Source organism: Amphibalanus amphitrite, unplaced genomic scaffold (assembly GCF_019059575.1).
Source record: "Amphibalanus amphitrite isolate SeventyFive unplaced genomic scaffold, NRLGWU_Aamphi_draft 000066F_arrow, whole genome shotgun sequence".
Classification (NCBI taxonomy): domain Eukaryota; kingdom Metazoa; phylum Arthropoda; class Thecostraca; order Balanomorpha; family Balanidae; genus Amphibalanus; species Amphibalanus amphitrite.
In genome coordinates, this window is record NW_024881562.1 from 545,608 (window position 1) to 563,025 (window position 17,418).

General features: G+C 52.2%; 1 protein-coding gene across 14 annotated transcripts in view; it reads right to left on the minus strand.

Moving 5' to 3' along the window:
- Positions 1 to 17,418, minus strand: part of LOC122378857 (band 3 anion exchange protein-like) — a 178,218-nt gene that overhangs the window by 1,415 nt on the left and 159,385 nt on the right. For 7 of the 14 annotated variants that reach the window (XM_043360452.1, XM_043360451.1, XM_043360449.1 and 4 more), the window contains 19 exons: positions 16,280 to 16,359; positions 15,934 to 16,001; positions 15,036 to 15,100; positions 10,953 to 11,135; positions 9,801 to 9,943; positions 8,302 to 8,479; positions 7,192 to 7,403; positions 6,705 to 6,824; positions 6,249 to 6,266; positions 4,602 to 4,790; positions 4,271 to 4,375; positions 3,691 to 4,049; positions 3,335 to 3,450; positions 2,944 to 3,092; positions 2,458 to 2,652; positions 1,943 to 2,121; positions 1,486 to 1,717; positions 594 to 1,196; positions 83 to 256 (listed from right to left, as the gene is read on the minus strand). In XM_043360452.1, coding sequence (XP_043216387.1) covers positions 83 to 256; positions 594 to 1,196; positions 1,486 to 1,717; positions 1,943 to 2,121; positions 2,458 to 2,652; positions 2,944 to 3,092; positions 3,335 to 3,450; positions 3,691 to 4,049; positions 4,271 to 4,375; positions 4,602 to 4,790; positions 6,249 to 6,266; positions 6,705 to 6,824; positions 7,192 to 7,403; positions 8,302 to 8,479; positions 9,801 to 9,943; positions 10,953 to 11,135; positions 15,036 to 15,100; positions 15,934 to 16,001; positions 16,280 to 16,359 — 3,368 coding nt within the window. The remainder of the gene's footprint in view (positions 1 to 82; positions 257 to 593; positions 1,197 to 1,485; positions 1,718 to 1,942; positions 2,122 to 2,457; positions 2,653 to 2,943; positions 3,093 to 3,334; positions 3,451 to 3,690; positions 4,050 to 4,270; positions 4,376 to 4,601; positions 4,791 to 6,248; positions 6,267 to 6,704; positions 6,825 to 7,191; positions 7,404 to 8,301; positions 8,480 to 9,800; positions 9,944 to 10,952; positions 11,136 to 15,035; positions 15,101 to 15,933; positions 16,002 to 16,279; positions 16,360 to 17,418) is intronic. The other 7 variants (XM_043360454.1, XM_043360455.1, XM_043360453.1 and 4 more) reach the window with 1 other exon arrangement.

Sequence of the window (17,418 nt, forward strand, 5' to 3'; positions counted from 1 at the left end):
AAAACACTAGATATACGAAAAGTTGCCCCAGATCCGAATAATGGACCCCTAACCGTTCCGCGGGCCATCCGCTGCCACCTACCGCCTGTAGCTCGATGGGCGAGAACAGCCTGGGCAGCAGCACCAGTCGCAGCGGCACCAGCATGGCCAGGAAGAAGGGGAAGCCGATGGCGGCCGGCGTGAACTTGATGCCCAGCAGGAAGCCCAGACAGCAGAACTGGATGATGGTGAACAGGTGCATACGCCACGTCTTCACCTGAGGGGGAGAGGAGGGGCGTCAGTGGTGTGCTGGGGGAGACTGCCGGTCCTCAAATCGGACAGTAGACTGCGGTGAGCCGCCAACCGACAGGTGTAAGCAAACTCGACCGGGTTCATCGTCGTCATTGACAACAACGCTTTACTTGAGAAGTTTCAGAGCTCCAGAACCGTGAGATAACTCCAATTTTGTCATTGTACTAGCGGTTTACTGTAAAGATAAAAGAACAATGCCAAAAGATTTTGCTAGACATAGTATTCTACATGGAAAAGAATAAAAACTTTGCTTCCTCCGAACCGTACCGGTCGTTCTCCCTTCTCCCCTTCTCCCCACTTACCCTCTTCACGTAGTTCTCATCTGGATGGTACTTGACCGGCTTCAGGAAGAGCACCACGCGTTCCATCATCTGTACTCCGGTCATCGAGCTCACTCCCATGTACATGAACACGCCGAACACCACGGCCACCGGGATCAGCTTCAGCACCGACGACAGTGCCACCGACAGGCCCATCATGATGGAGACCAACAGGTTGGACAGACGCTGCTCATGCACGCCCACCATCTTGGGCTTCTCTCCGGGCGCGTAGGTGGTCGACATGACCGTCAGAGCGGCCGCGTGACTCACAGAACGGATCGTGGCCGCGCACATCCACGGGGCGCCGATCAGGGCCGAGATCAGGTTGATCACCGACATGACGACGATGTCGACGTGGAAGCCGGTGCCCTTCTTGAGGTTGCGCTCCGGTTTGGCCATGATGAGCTCACAGACCATGGTCTCCATGTAGATGACGATGAAGATGAGGCCGGCGGCGGGGATGGCGCCGACGATAGCCAGCCAGGAGGTCGACTGGTGCACGCCCAGAGGTGAGATGAGCCAGTCGCGAACGGCCGGGTTGGACGGCGTCAGGCCGGCCGGCACCTCCAGGCGCTGGGTGTAGACCTGGGGAGAGGGGAGGAGGAATACAGAGTCAGATAGAGCACTTCAGACACAAGGCTGACTTGGAGAGAGAAAGGGAGACACTATTTTCTAATGCCACTTACGACTGACCAGCAGCCGGGGCAACTCCCGAATCACTACGGTTCTTCCTTCTTACCATCTGGCCCTCAATGCATACTAGTCATCGGTTACCAAATCTACCGCACGACTGCAATAATGCATAACCAAACCACTGCAACCAGCACTCAGGATCCCTCTCCAGCCCTCAGCAGCCACTCCAGCGCCCACGTACCATCGGGATGAGCATGTCAACTCCGACCATGATGAGGATAGCAATCGGCACTCCGAAGTCGCCCAACATGCGGCGCACGCGGCGGCCGAGGAACTTGCTGTTGCGGAAGTAGCGCAGGTACTGGGCGATGGCGAACGTGCCAAACATGAGCAGCAGCGACAGCAGCGCCGTGTTGGGCTGGTTCTTGGGGTCGGTCAGCGGCGCGTCGCCCAGCATGGTGGCGTTCGGGTTGCTGTTGGTAGAGAGGGGAGGGTGAGATCAGTCGGAGTGCCAACGAGAGGATGAGTTGAGCGCAACGGGAGTTTGATTAGCTCTGGTCCTTTCCCTCCCCTATCCTCATCCTTTTTCCTCTCTTTTCCTGTCCCTTCCTTGCTCTCTCCCCTCTTCACTCCCCGCTCCCCCCGCCTCCATTCCACTCCGTTCCTCCTCTCCCTCTCATCCCCCCGTCCCCTCTCACCTAGCGTCGATGAGCTCCGTCTCGTTGGCGCTGATCGTGTCGTTTCCGTTAGCGGCTGCCACCATGGCGGTGGAGACGTTCATGTGCTCTCCGCTGAGGGGGTTCACCACCAGGGGCAGAGTGGAGAGGAAGAGAGAGTCGGTGCAGTAGTCGGCCAGCAGAGGGTGCTCGATGAACACCTGTGAGGGAGCGGGGGTGGTGTGGTCAGAGGGGCGATCGATGGGGGATGGGGGGAGCCAGAGGGTGGTCAAATGGGATCCCTATTCCCTTGTAAGGGAGGTCAGAATGAATTGGGCGAGCGGCGTCAGAATCTTCCCAGAATACATGTCAAAACATAACTGTCAGGGGTTTAACACGAACTCTGTTGCGGGTGAGGTAAAAGTGAATTGTTCTCACCATAAACAGGGTACGAAGCTACAAACTTCTCTCAGGTCGAGATTTTGTATTCTAAGCTACCCACATCAATAGGATAAACACTTATCAGCCTCGCGCGACTAGCGACCCGGCTCTCTCACCGATGCCAGTTTGGCGAGCGACTCGAAGATGAAGAGCAGCGACACCAGCGAGGAGAAGATCTCGGTGGTGAAGCGGGTGAACTTGCGCACCAGCACGGAGCCCTCGAGGCCGACCAGCACCAGACTGATGGCCAGCATCCAGATGGCGATCCAGACGCGCATCGGCAGGAACTCCAGGCCGTTCGAGTTGGCGAACTGAAGGAAGGGAGTAGTTACTAGTTTGTGTTGAGCGAGTCATACATACACTGATTCGTTGTCGGTCGGTCACATAATAAACGAAGGACAGCGGAAATTAGTCAAGAGAACGAGCCAAATTAAGAGGTAATGTATCAAACATAAATGCAAAATGCACTCACTTGCAGGATTTCGAAACTAAACAATCGTTCAAATAAACCACAATCTTACGCCGAATGAGCACTCTGAGGGTCGCACACAAACCCTTAATACCTAGCAGAGCCCCAGTCGGACCCGTGACTACCCACTCACCGAGTAGAGGGCCTCATCGAAGAGCAGCACGGGTCCAGTGGTGCCGACAATGATGAGCGGCTGACATGAGAACAGAGAGAATATCACGCCGGCCATGGCGGTGGAGATGAGCGTCTCAGAGATACCGACCAGCAGGTCCGTCTTGTCCACTGCGGGACGAAGGGGGCGTAAGGACCGAGCATTGAAACGGGTGCAGCAGTGAAGGTCGCAAAAAGGCAAGCTTACTTTGTGCACGATTTGTTGTTAAAAATACGGCAACGCATCGTGTAAATCTTGTGTAAATTCTGCGATTATTCTGAGATTATTCGAAGGGATGACTTTACGAACGATGCGAACATACCACAAACAGCTACCGCACTTTCCCTAATACATTCCCGAATTGCCAACTCACTCATCAGGCCTCCGAATGTGATGGCGCCGGCCAGAGCTGCGAAGTAGATGAAGAAAGCTGCCGAGAACACGGCGGCGTCCAGGCCGTCCTTGAAGTCGGACACGTAGTGCGGGTACCTGTCAGACACACAGGTCGGTCAGTGGGGCAATCAGACGCAGACCGAACGGCGACTCCACGGCGACTCCACGGCCGCATTTGCTGCCATTCCGTTCCGCCACTCCGTTCCCGCTCTCCACAATATTACCTCCCGCCACTCCGTCTCTCTTCCCGCCCCTTTCCCTCTCTCCCCTCTCTCCATTCCTCCCTTCTCGTCCCCTCTAGCCACTCTGTCCGAGCACTCCCCCCGCGGCACCCACCTGCGCTTGATGTCGTTGATGAATCCGGCGAACGGGCGTCCCCTCCTAGTGAGCGGGTCGTCATCTTCAGGCTTCTTGTCTCCGTCTCCGGGCGGTGCGTCGGCGCCGTCCGCCGCTACACCATTAGGTCCCACCGTCGCTCCGGGTACCATCGACTCACGCCGGCTGCGCAGCGCCAACTTCTCACGCTTCCTCTCCTGGATCTCTCTCGAGTGGGTCTGGAGCATGTGCACGTCCAGGACGTCCGGGTTGGCTGTCCAGTCGATAGGTGGCAGCACCAGCGTATCGTCCAGGAACTCCTTGAAGGCCCACATGAGGTCCGAGCGGCTCTCCGCCTTGTAGGCCGCCTCATGGAACGCCTGTGGGGTGGACAGGGAGGTCAGGGCAGGGTCAGACGGCGGGAGAATATGTGCGGGGCGATATGACAGACTAGTTTGACAGGCCTATGGCGTGACAGTCTGACAGTAAGGCAGCGTTGTCACTATTGTGACGGTACAATATAAAAGCGTGACGGTGCTGTTGTATGACAGTGTGACAGCTTCACAGGCTGACAGAGTGACAGTTTCACACTGGTACTGACCGGTGTGGACATGATGGTGGCGAAGGCGCGTCCCGTCTCGTTGTAGTCCTCCGAAGAGTCGTGCGGGCCCACCAGGAAGAAGATGAACCGTACCGGCAGCGGCATCTGGAGGCAGACACAGGAAACAGTAACACCAGATCCAACAATCACAAACCACAGGTTTAGCTCACTTGTAAAAATATTATCATTCACTAAACGGGTTAATGACAGACGCTTTCCCCGAATGGTACTATAATGAATCGCATTAAATCCTCCGATTGATGTCTTACTTTCACCTGACTCTCGCACTGGTGCCCCTGACTATGGCAGCAGGCCGGTCACCGTCTCTCACCTCAGTGATACCCGGCAGGTAGGTGCCCTCCGACAGGCGCACGAACGCGGCCACCGGGCCGGCGGCAAAGTCGACGCGGCCCACGTTCACCGAGAACGTCTCAGTGCCGGGCGCCAGGCGGCGCAGGATGTTGTTGTGCGACATGAAGCGGCGCAGGTCGTCATTGCTCGCCACCGACTCGCCGCCGATCTGTCGTGTGGAGGGAGGGAGGGGGAGAGAGAGAGGTCAGTCGAGGCTCTCGGGAGGTCGGCACAAACACGGTGCAAAGGCGAGAGAAAAGGAAATATCACTGATAACGGGAAAACAATCTCAAATTGAGGTTATAGATACATCTATTATCAGTTGACTACGAGGACGGCTCGAACTGTAGAAAATGTTGAAATGTTAGAACAATGGAATGCGAGCACATTAGGGTATCATCCACACGCACACCATCAACGTGAAAATACGAATAAAAAATTACAAATAAGCGAAATGTATCATAAAGATAAGAAAACTATAAAATACATGCTAAGAAAGTCGCTGAACTGCTACAACGCAAGGAATTAATAAGAAGCTAAATAGCACATAGCTACAAAACGTGTAACTGTTTTGAAGAGTTAAAATCGAGCCGCCAGCAACATGCAATTTTTTTTTTTATAAAAGCGGTTCAAGTGAAACTGAAAACACCTTTGCAATTTAACACAAACAACAATGGAACTATGTACAATACAAACGCTCGTAAATAATCCATAGAAGGTGCGTAAAATCACACACAATACTGTCATGACGATTCGCAGCTTTATAACATCGCAAGCAAAGCGAATAAAACGTAAGACGAACACACGAACCAATCAAACACAACATCAGCTTCAGCCTATCCGAGAGCCTATCGGGGGGACGAGCTATGTACAAAGCAGGCTGCACAAAGCATCACGTAACACGCACTGTCTCCTGTACGGTGGCCGGCGGCGGCACGACGGCCGGGGTCACGTGATCGGCCATGGTTGCCGGACCGGCTGGCTCGTGACGCAGCCGGCCGCTGGACGGCCGTTGCTTCAGCTGGCGGGGCGGGTCACGAACACAGGTCACGAATCACGGACAAGAGTCACGGACACGGGTCACGGAAAGGGGTCTATAAACAGGGGTTATCAGTCACATACACGGGCACGGACAGGGCACACGGCACGGGTAACACGCGTTGAGAGCGTTACAGGTGAAGCGTTAGGGAATACCAAAGTAAAGCGCGTCAGTAGACGGTTGAACGGCTCAGTTAATTGGCACACCGCTCCCAGGTCTCGCAGATGCAGGATATCAGGCCGTTGAATCCCTAAAGCGTCATTTTACTAAGTTCTAGTGGTTGGCATCTAACATGACAATGCGATGAACCCAATGCCCATCACGCGCGTTATAATTCAGGTCCCGGCATACTACCGTCTGAAAAAGCGCTACCAACACAAAAGTAATATATATGTACATTGTACAGGCAGCATTTGTATATAGCTTCGGAGGCATGGGAATAACACTACGGCGAAACTGGGACTGGGCAGTGGTCGACCATAGGTGAACTCTGAAGCCTCGTGAGCAAGCGATTAACTCTGTGTTATTTCAAAAGACAAACACGATGCGTACACGACCACACACAGCAATTCAACAAACCGATTTTACCTCCTGCGCTGATTTAAACTGTAAAGAGAAAACGGAATTCACTTAAAAACGATATCGCATGAGATAAATAAAACAATTGAATAGTGAACATCTAAGAAGGTCCTTATCAGCTTGCGGTAAATATGCAATAGCATGCATCAAATGCGTCTATATCACAGCGAATGGGGACTTAAATTTATAAATACATGCAGCCCGGCCCCAATGTCGCAACAATACGTCAGCTTCCGCATAAGGATCATAAGCTAGTTTTCCTGTGGAGACACATAGCCCACCACCGTTTCTCAGTATCCAACTACACCAGTTCAGCATCACCGCTGAAAAGTCACCTGAAGACATGGTTGCACACAGGCAACGCAGTTAGAAATGAACGCCTTTCGTCGGAGAAGAGGACAACTATTGCTGCCACTACCGTTTCCCCGCACAGACAGGGGGACTATCCTATAGAGACTAACGTACCGAGTTGTGTCGCGGAATCTGTCCATGAGAGGACGACATGACGGTCAGCGAGTTCTTCAGCTTGTCCTTGTCGACCTCGGAGAGCGAGCGGGCAGAGTCGCGCCGCATGTCGGCCAGGCTCTGAGGAAGGGGAGGTGGTCACCTCAGCTGGCTGGTGGGGACACGTCTGTAATGGCCTCTGGCATAGCTAGTACGGGGTCCCTGTACTGACGATAACACTCAGCCTCCCGGATCATATTGATTGCAGAGGAAAATTGGGATCAAACAAGCCGGCCTAATCAACTGAATATGGACACCAGACGCGCTCAATAAAGACGACCGTTCATCGTATATTGATCAGAGTATACTTTATGAGTGACCCGTTCCCCATACCGTCCCGCACTACCTTCCCATTTCATTCCGCGCAGACCCGCCATACCGTCCTGTGCCGTCTTATCAACTCATCCCGTCCCGTCCAGCCCCACGCTCCCCTCCCCTCAGCACCTACCTGCAGAGTGGCGCGGGACAGATTACGGCTGCTCATGTAGTTGCGCAGGCCGCGACTGTTGTGATCGGCCACGTGCTGACGGCGCAGCAGCAGTGTGCGCATCACCGCGCCAAAGTCCTGCTGCTGGATGGCGTCCTCGTTCACCAGCTGAGTGGTGATCCGGTGGCTGATGGCCACGGAGTCGTGCTCCTCCACGTCCAGCAGAACCACGCCTGGTGGGGGAGAGGTCAACAGAGGTCAGCAAAGGTCAGCAAAGGTCAGCAGAGGTCAGCAAAGGTCAGCAGAGGTCGACAGAGATCACAACAGCAGCAAATATGAGGGAGGGATAGAGGTTGACACAGGTCAGAAGAGGTCATTGTAGGTTAGAAGAGGTCATTGTAGGTCAGAAGAGGTCATCACAGCTCATAATATTTCATCGCAGGCCAGAGGAGGTCAGCACAAGTCACACGGCGCAACAAAGGTGACCGAAAGATGGGCAAAGCAGTGTTCCCTCACTATTGCTCCTTTCCAAATGAGGCGAGGTGTCACTGTAAATTTACTAACCGAAATTGACAGCAGTTATGACATGGTGTCTCAGGAATAGACGGCTACCTCCTCTCCGCTCGGGAGTTCCACACGCAGTGAAGATGTGCGTCTACGCGCCCTCATAACACCCCAGCATTACACCCCGAGGGTACACAGGTTTGGACCAGTCATCCTCAGTATTTAGCCCGTGGCACCGGGTGACGTCATCGTCCTACCAATCGGGAGGCATTTCTCGGAAATATCATTTCGCGTCAACAGGGGTCAGAGGAATAGCTAAAGGAGGACGACCTAAAACAGCGTCAACAGGGGTCGGAAGGGGGGGACGAGTTGGAGCATGTTTAGTCCTGATTCTTACAACGGGACCAGTCTCGGCGTGCTGCTGTCATTCAGATAATGACAACATCCAAACAGTAAGTTCTAAGGAAAAAAGGAGCGATGTGACAGCATAAGTCGGGAAATAGACTAATTCATCGTTATAAGAGTATGTTTCTATGCCGAGTGCGGTATATCACGCTCGCTCTGGGCGGATCATCGTTCCCCACCCATGACCCCCATCAACCAGCCCGTCACACAATCCTCTCGCACCTTTCTCCAGGCATCGACGCAGGTGCATCAGACTCTGGAACGAGAGCGACGACAGATGGGGTTTTCCCCAGCGGTCCGAGCCGGGCTCGACGTCCTCCTCGTATTTGATCCAGCGCGCGCAGGCCTGCCACTCAGCCTCACTATCCGTAGCCGTCAGCTCGTCCATCTGCACGTAGATCTGTTGGGAGAGAAGGGAAGTTCATCTACCCCAGCCGGTTGTAGATGGCGCTATGATCGCGTAAGTGGATCGAAGAGTGATCGGGTAAATCTGGTAACTAATCCAGGTATTTCCGGTATGCTGGCAAGCTGGGATTAATTGGGACACAGGGGTGGCACGTAACAACGTCCTGCTGAGCTGACCAATGCGAGGCACACACCACGTGGAACACATTAGAGCCTGCATTCATTTCTGACAAAAACGATTAGATTTTTGGCGAAGCTGGCTGAGTGGTAAAATACCACAGCTGACAACTAAATGGGCCAGTAACAGCAATGAACTTTGTCCGGTTATGAGGGAATGACTGTAGTCTGTGATTCTGTAAATATTCCTTAGGCCACACAGAGAGCGGGGTGCCCCTCCCCGACAGACGGATTTCTGAGAACCCAGTCCCCTTCTCCTGTCCACCCTCCTGACACGGGTTGGCGGCACGTATCGGCACGTATCGGCACGTGGCGACACGTGTCGGTGCACGGTGCAAGCGGCGGGCACGTGATGGGCCATGACGCCCCCCCCCCCCCCCATCCCGTCTGAGGACAGGTAGAGGCCAGTGGACGACTAGAAACACGGCATCTGATGCATATCACAGGCAGCGTCAGCCCTGTTACCAACGGCCCAGCGCTGCCCGCTCTCAGAAACGATGCCATCCTTCACAGGTATCAGCAAATCGCAGGCTAGGCTCGAATCAGGATTGCGCCCATTCCACGCCGGATGAATTAAATATTGCATTCGAGAGCAGCCGATACACCGGCAAGCCGGACTGCAAGCAGACTCATTGTCATTGATTGAGCGGGGGATACATTTTCAACATGTCACCTGTCAACATAACGTACAGGTCTCGCGAGATTAAGCGGTAGGTTTTGCACTTTTACGTTTCCGGTTATATCTCAGAAACTAATCGATCTACGATGAAGCCATTTTACACGATCATGGCCGGCTTGTTACCCAACAAGTCGATCGCATCTTCAACACTTAAAAGCTTAAGACGACGAAGATATAGTCTGAAGTACACTAAATTTTCTAGGTGCAAAACCTACCGCTAAAACCCGCGAGACCTGTACCAAACGCCCTCTTTGGAATTGGCTAGCCTCCTTCTCCCTGTTGGAAACTATCACATACCTTCGAGAACCCAATTTCACGCAATATCTCAAATATGCCCATCAAGTTTCAAATAACCGTGGTGGTCGATGCGCAATGCTCATACAGAATACTCATATTGATCCGCCCGCCGACCTCATGGCATCCCTGTGATGTGCCCTGTGACGTCACTGGGTCGACTTACGTCATGAGGCGTGTGGTCGAAGATCTTCTTGCCGCCGCTGGTTACGCCGTGGCCGGCGTTGATGTCCCCGAGCCGTACGACTTCATCCTTCTTCTTGGCCACCTTGTGGTGGTGACGACGGCCGGCCTCCTCGAAACGGTGGTCTGTTGGAGACACAGGACATTTCGGGTCAGATCAGGTCAGCTCCGGTCATACCAGGTCAACCCAGGTTAACCCTGGTCAAACCTACTAAAAACGGTGGTCTACCCGGACACATGTGAGGTCATACCAGCTCAGGTCATGTCAGGTCAGTTCAGGGGTGCGAAGAAATAAAGGACGAGTGGTTTGAGCCAATGCGAAGATCAATTCACCTCGGGAAAGATTGAGAATCGGTTCAACAAGAGAGGACGTGCAAATTTTTTAAGTGCATTATCTAACTCATATGTCAAAATATATGCATTATCGATTGAAGTGTTTTGATCGTATCACAAAGCAACAGACAAAACATAGGGTTCGTAAGGTTCGCTCTGATCATTCTCCCGATCATTGACCAATACCAAGCACCGATCCCAATTTTCCACAGTTCATCGAGCCGATCGCAATCGGCCGCGATAACCTGTCCGTATCGCGGCGCTCCGTCCCGCATTACGCTACTGCGTGACGCAAACCGGCGACCAATGAGCTGGAATACGCTATCACAGAGGCAGTCAGAGCGGTTATCAGCGGGCTTCCCTGCGGCCTGCCGCGCCGCGCGAAACTCGATCGCAATTGGTGCTCGGTGCGCTCCTCGGAATCGACACGGAACGATATTAACGGCGGGGAGGTGAACGACGAACCGAAACACCGTCCATCGTAGAGCTAGCCGTGACGGACAGTAGGGAAGTGCGATTAGATCGGGTTCAGTATGTCAGGTAAGGTCAGGTGAGGTCGCCGAAGGTCGGGTCAGATTAAGTTAGGTCTTTATCTTAAAGTCAGGCTGGGTTCGGTCTGCTCAAGTCAGGTCAGCCCAATCCAGAATAGGAACAGATCAATTCAGGTCGGATTAGGTATCCTCAGGCCCTCTCAGCTCAGCTCAGCTCAGCTCAGCTCAATTCAGGTCAGGTCAGATCAGGTCAGGTCAGGTCAGATCAGGTCAGGTCAAGTGCCGTCAAACCATACAGCCACCCCACTCACTGCTGATATCGTCCTGGTGCGGGTCAGAGGCGTCCTGCAGCTCGTCATCGAGCGGCCCCTGGCCGGTGGAGGGCCGGCGCGGCCGCCTCTCCGAGCCGGGCACCCGGCGGCCGGCCGGGTCCTCCACATGCTGACGGTGGTGCTTGTGGTGGTGCTTCGACGACTTGTCGTCGCCCTTCTTGGCTGAGGAGGGGAGACGCGAGGTGTCACAAGCAGGCAGCGGAATACATCAACGAAAGGAACAAAAGGTGAGCAACTGAAAAAGTACTATACGCCAGATAAGCCCACTAATGGTATGTGAATGTGTTATAAGAAACGAATTGACGGGTGTCAGCTATTGAGATAAATATGTCTAAGCTGACAGGCGCGGATCCAGGGGGGGCGACGGGGGCGGCCGCCCCCCCCCCCGCCATCCGAAAAAGGCGCCCATATCCCGCGGCAGAGAGGGCGCCCCGAGCAGAAGAGCGGCGACACAGCAAAGGTTCAGCAGAAATAGGGCGCCTCCAGCAGAAGTTGGGCTCACCAAGCAGGAGAGTGACGCCTAATTGCCTATTCCCAGCAGATGAGAGTCGCCCCAGCAGCAGATGGGCGCCCCCAGCAGAAGAGGGCGTCTCGTTACAAGAATATAAAATACCTTCTGTTCAAGAGGGGCGCCCCTGGCAGCGGAAGGGCACCCTTAGCAGGAGACGTGTCCCCCTGAAGAGGAGCGACGCCCCAGCAAAAGGAGAGAGGCGCCCCCATTCCGAGAAGAGGGGCGCCCTGACAGCAGCTGGGCGCCCTAGCAAAAAAGGAGCCCAATAATAAGAAAATGGGTGCCACTGGCAGAAGAGGGGCGCCCCAGGAGAAGAGAGGGGTCTCCAGCAGGAGACGGGCACCCCAAGCAGAAGAGGGGCGCCCCGGCAGAAGAGAGGCGCCACAGCAAAAGTTAATCAGAAATAGGGAGCCTCCAGCAGAGGTTGGGCCCGCCAAACAGGATATGGGCGCCCCATTGACAAAATCCGGCAGAAGGTAGACGCCCCAGCAGCAGATGGGCGCCCCCGGTAGAAGAGGGGCGCCCCATTACAAAAAGAAAAGGAGTATATTCTACCAAGAGGGGCGCCCCTGACGACAGTGGAAGGGCAACCCCAGCAGAGGGGCGGTGCCCCAGTAAAAGGAGAGGTGTGCCCCGTTCCGAGCAGCAGAGGGTCGCCTCGCCCCAGAAAAAAAAACAGGAGCCCCATAAGAAGAAAAGGGGTGCCTCTGGCAGAAGAGAGACGTTCCCCGCAGTGGAAGGGCGCCCTCACAAGAATGGCGTCTCCAGCAAAAGAGAAGTGCCCCCTGCAAGAGAGATGCGCCCCACCAAAAGTTGGGCAGAAGTGGGGCGCCTCCAGCAGAATTTGGGGTCGCCCAACAGGAGAGGGCCGCCCTATTCACAGTAGAAAAAAGACTCCTCAGCAGCAAAGGGGCGCCCTAACAGAAAAGGTGCACTCGTAGTAGAAGTGGGACGCATCAGGAAGAAGAGGGGCACTTCAAGCAGAAGATGGGCGTCCCAGATAAGTGGGCCGCCTACAGCAAATTGGTCGTTCTTAGAAGGAAGAAATGAGGCGACTTAAGCAAAGTGGGTCTCTCCATAATGGATTAGGCGATCCAAGCAGAGGCTGGGCGCCCCCGGGAAGTGAGGCATACCAGCATAAGTGAGACGCTTCCAGAAAAAGGATGGGGCATCACCGGGAGAAGAAGGACTGCACCAGTAAATGGAGGCCACCTTTTTGCTAATATCTTTTGCCAGGGTAGCGGTGCCCATCTACGACTTTTAACCCGTGCCGTGCTGGTGGTCTGAGTTTTCCGTGTCCTGCTGGGGGGGGGGGGGGGCACACTCCCTCGACTAACTCGGCTCCTGGGCCGCGTAGTGACACGTGATAAGCGGCATTCGAAAGATCGTCAAAAAAAAACAGGACGAAAACAAAACGGTCATTTTTTAGGTTAGGTCGAATGTCAGGTCACCAGAGGTCATCAAAGGTAAAATGTTGCCTGTTTCAACATTTTTCTGTTTTCGAAGCAGCGGCGCATAACTCGGAAACCAATAGAGCTATAGCGCCGCAGAAAAGCGCATTCGATAGCCCTTTTAAAGGTGTTTCTGCAAGCTGCGCTCAGATTTGACCTCAGGTCAACGGTTTAGCCTTCAGAGGGCAAAAGACTCTAAAAATAGCTTTTTTACGAACAATGTTTTCCTGCAATAACTTTTGAATCAAGAGAGTCTCGACATTACGTTTGCCAGCATTGCGTTTCTGTCGTCGAGACACGTCGAACAAACTAAAGGTTGACCTTGTGAAAGGTAATTTTGAGAATTTGACCTCAGGTCAAGGTCATGACCTGACCGGAAAAGGTCATGCTGCATAGCAGTCAATGCGTATCGTCGAGCTGAACACAGCTGAGGTGTTTTTATCGCTCTAGCTTGAATCTATCAAAAGTTATTTAAAAAAAAAACTACTGCGGACCTTTCATGACATGGGATGACCTCTGGAACATAATGAGTGGTCACACTAGGTGCAATGTCCTTATTCAGTGTGTTAATTTTATATGTATCCCAATCCTTGATATTGTCTAGAATGGCGCTCGTCCAAAAGAGATGCCTTTCAGTTTTCTCCCAAAGACTTAATTATACCTACCTACCTAATGGAGACGTCGCACAACTGACCTGACCTTAGGTCACAGATATCGAAATTCCGAGATATACATTTCATGAATAGTGTTGCTTTCATCAATCGCTGAAAGGTTCAAAGCAACCGTTCAGTCGGTATAGCAATGGTAAGCATTTGAACTTTTTCTTAGGCTAGGTCACTTGGCATAACCTGGTGACCTGACCTTCCATCACCCGCGTCAGACATTTTTACAACATGTGCAAAAAAGATGCATGATAAGATATGCTAAAAATGGCGGCGCTGCGCGCAGCCGTTTTTCAGATATTTGCGAAAAACCTGAGGAGGAGCGCGATAACGCCCCCTAGCACGGCAGGGGCTTTTAGCTCCCGATTTTGACGGTTTGGCGCCCCCTTTGTATGGAGCGCCCCCGGATTGCCAGGTCGCCCCTATTTCGACTTGCCGCCCCCCCCTCCCGAAAATTCCTGGATCCGCCCCTGTAAGCTGAGTAGTTTTGACTTTTGGGACACAGAAGCTACACTTTCTTCAGTGTGACAGAAAATTTAAAGATGAGATTAAACGTCACCTCCCACTGTATGTATCATTCACTGAAGTTCATTTGTGTCTCCGTGTTAACACTGGCTAGATTTGCATGCGTTGCGTGCTACTTTGTCCAGTGCGGTGACATATTGGGAGCCGTAGCCTGGTCCCTGGCTCGTAAGACTCCGTATAGGTACGGGCAGGTAACAGCCCAGTAGCCGGCGAACGGTGTTTGACAGCGTCGGCAGCACTTATACAGGTCTGAAGCGATGTCGGCGGCAGTGGCGGACGGCGGTATAGCGGTAGTGGTGGCTGTGATGGTTTGGACATCAGTCGTGGTGGTGTTAGTGACAGTGGTGACGTGACTGGGGCAGAGGGTTGACAGATCTGCTCTGTGATAGTTTCGGACATTAAAATGGCATACCAACCTAAAACGGATAGCCCTCATCGTAGGTAAAATCGTTACCGCCTAACGTTACGAACGTGATCAGGTTATTGGCTCCAGGGCGACCAGTTGCGTGTCAGGCCGCGACTTTCGAGAAATAAGTGGCAAACCATCGTTTGAAACGACCGAAATGACCGTGTCTATAGTTAGCACACGGTTGAGGTATGGCTGTTCTGTACTACTATGGTTCTGGTTTATCTCAAAACATAGCAAAAATGTTTTACTTTCCACCGCATTATACGATGTCGCGGACGGCATCTCAAACGGCTATGGCACAGTTATGTCTGTACGACGAATGTGACCTTTGTGATGTGTTTTGTACGACGATTGTGTGTTGTATACGTGTGTGCGTTGGTATGAAGGCATGCATACGTTTGTTTGTTTGTTTGTTTGTTTGTTTGTTTGTTTGTTTGTTTTTTTGTTTGTTTGCTTGTTTGTTTTCTTGTTTGTTTGCTTGTTTGTTTGTTTGTTCATGTGTACCTTCATCTGAGCCCTGGGCCGTCTCGTCGGTGACCAGCAGGGTCGGCACCGTGCGGCTGGATGACCTGCGGCCACAGAGGGGTCACACAGAGGTCAGGCAAAGGTCACGTCAATAACGGTCAGATGTCATAAATAAACAGCAATGCCGTGGACAGATAAGGCAAACATTGCCTTACCTTATTAGAGGCAAGCAATACTTAAGAGCAGCATACCGTATCGAATATCTCAATCATGTGATTGTACCGCAACTATCGACTTTGAACGCCGCACAGTATGTAAATAGATAAACCGGGCCAGAGCAACAAACCGCCAGTTATCACATGCGGCAGCAGGTTCGAGTGTTCAGTGTTCTGAGGCCGATGGGTATTGGCTGGGTACAGGTATTCAAACTTTTTGACAGGTTATAGGACGACATGCCGGTATCTAAGATAATTTCCGCGTCCAACAAGCAAGCTACAAATACTTGAGAACGTGCACCACAAACGATAGATAATATACTTGTTCGATTAGCGCACTTGATCTTAAAACAAACACTTGACACTTGACACACCTGTCGACTGTCAAAAACAGACCTATATCCCTGATAACATGATCGTATCTGCCTGGGCAGAAAGAAAGAACCGATAAAAACGAGCGAGAAGATGACCCAGAAAGCCGTTTCTCGAGGAGGCCTCTGCTTGCAGGCCGATAGATAGCGGGGGACTCGTGTGTAAACTGCCGTGTAAAGGCAATGGTCCGTGGATATGGAGCCACGAGGAGCAAGGACGGCACACCTCACGATAGATATGATATGGGGGAGGGAGGAGCACGTGTGATACGTATACGCATCAGTATACGTATCATATCGCCCTACGACCTGTGCGGATGTAAACACAAGGAGTGAGGGCGTCACACTCACTTGGCGGCGGCGTCGTCCTCCTCTTCGTCGTCGTCCTCATCGCGGATGCTGGCCCGCCGAGAGCCGCCCTGATGGACAGAACACATAGAATACACAGGGTCAGGCCGGGTTACACAAGGTCACCGCCCGTAATCATAAGTGCTTCCTATATATAGTCGGGACAGTATTCGCGTAAAAAAACGTCGTAAAAACAATGCCTTCTAATTACTCTATGGCATACGTGGCTACAAGGGAGTGCTGTCAGTTAGATATTGTGAGCTTTCCCGTGATTCAGAATGATATTCACAGATTACCAAACCAGAATAAGAAGACACCACAGAGCACTACTGTTTGCAATTGAACTTACGCCTTCGTGTTTTTTCTTCTTTTGTTTGGCCGGCTTCAGAGGCTCGTGAGGCTTGGCGTACTGGTTCTCACGGAAATGACCTGTGAACAACAAGGAAATACAATTAGATACAAATCAGCGCAGCACCGCCCTGCGCTGATATAGGGGAAGTTGGGGGAACGCCGAAGACTTTTTTTCTGACGACCGTAGCACGCAAGGTAGACAACATACGCTATTCTTGTTGGCGTCATTCGAGAGGCCAGTCTTTTGCCTTTCAAACATACCAGGCGCATTTGATGAATTCGCATACCGTTAAGCGCACAAACTAAAAATATCAAAGAAGTGACTTTTTCGGCGTTGCCCCGGACTGCGGGGAAAGCCGAAAATGGGAGAAATGATCTACGGGGAATGCCGACATTGATGTTTTGCCAATTTATCTCAAACTTTATCCAGAATTCATCAAAGCTAACACACGTTTCAAGAGCTTGAGGACGCGGTGCACACTGGAAGTTATAATTGTGTGATATAATAAGAAAATGCCAGGTAAATCATTCCTTATAGGTAACAGGCCGTTGTGTCGGTTGAAAGTGTAATTTGTGTGACTAAAAATACGCGTTGCTATTCTACAGCAGTAAAGTCCACGTAGCGTGCTTTTAACACGTGCGTAATCGCACGTTTTCGGCATTACCCCAGCCAGCCATACTTTCATTTGCAGGCCCATAACTTTTCAACGTGCTGTATAAATTTCAAATAGGCAGCACACTTATGCAAAGACATGCTAAAGATTACTTGACCGAATTGGCCAGACAAACGGTAGCATAATGAGTAAAAAATGCAGCTTCAAAGGCGCATGTAGTACAAGGGAAACGTACCTTGAAAACGCTCTTGGAGCCCTCACAGTCGAAGTATTCCGAATGACGACTCGTAACAAACATGCGATAATTGTAGTCACTTAAGCTTCAGAGCATCACTGACAGGTGGCATCCATGTCTTACGGTTTTCGAAATATCTCGAATTTCGGCTTTGCCCCAACTCCGGCATTGCCCCAACTTCCCCTACTGCTGGTGCGATGACTGTGTCTCATGTCGATAGGCTTAAAAACATAATTATAACATGACAGGTTAAATGCGACAACGCACCGCATCGCAATACACACCGTT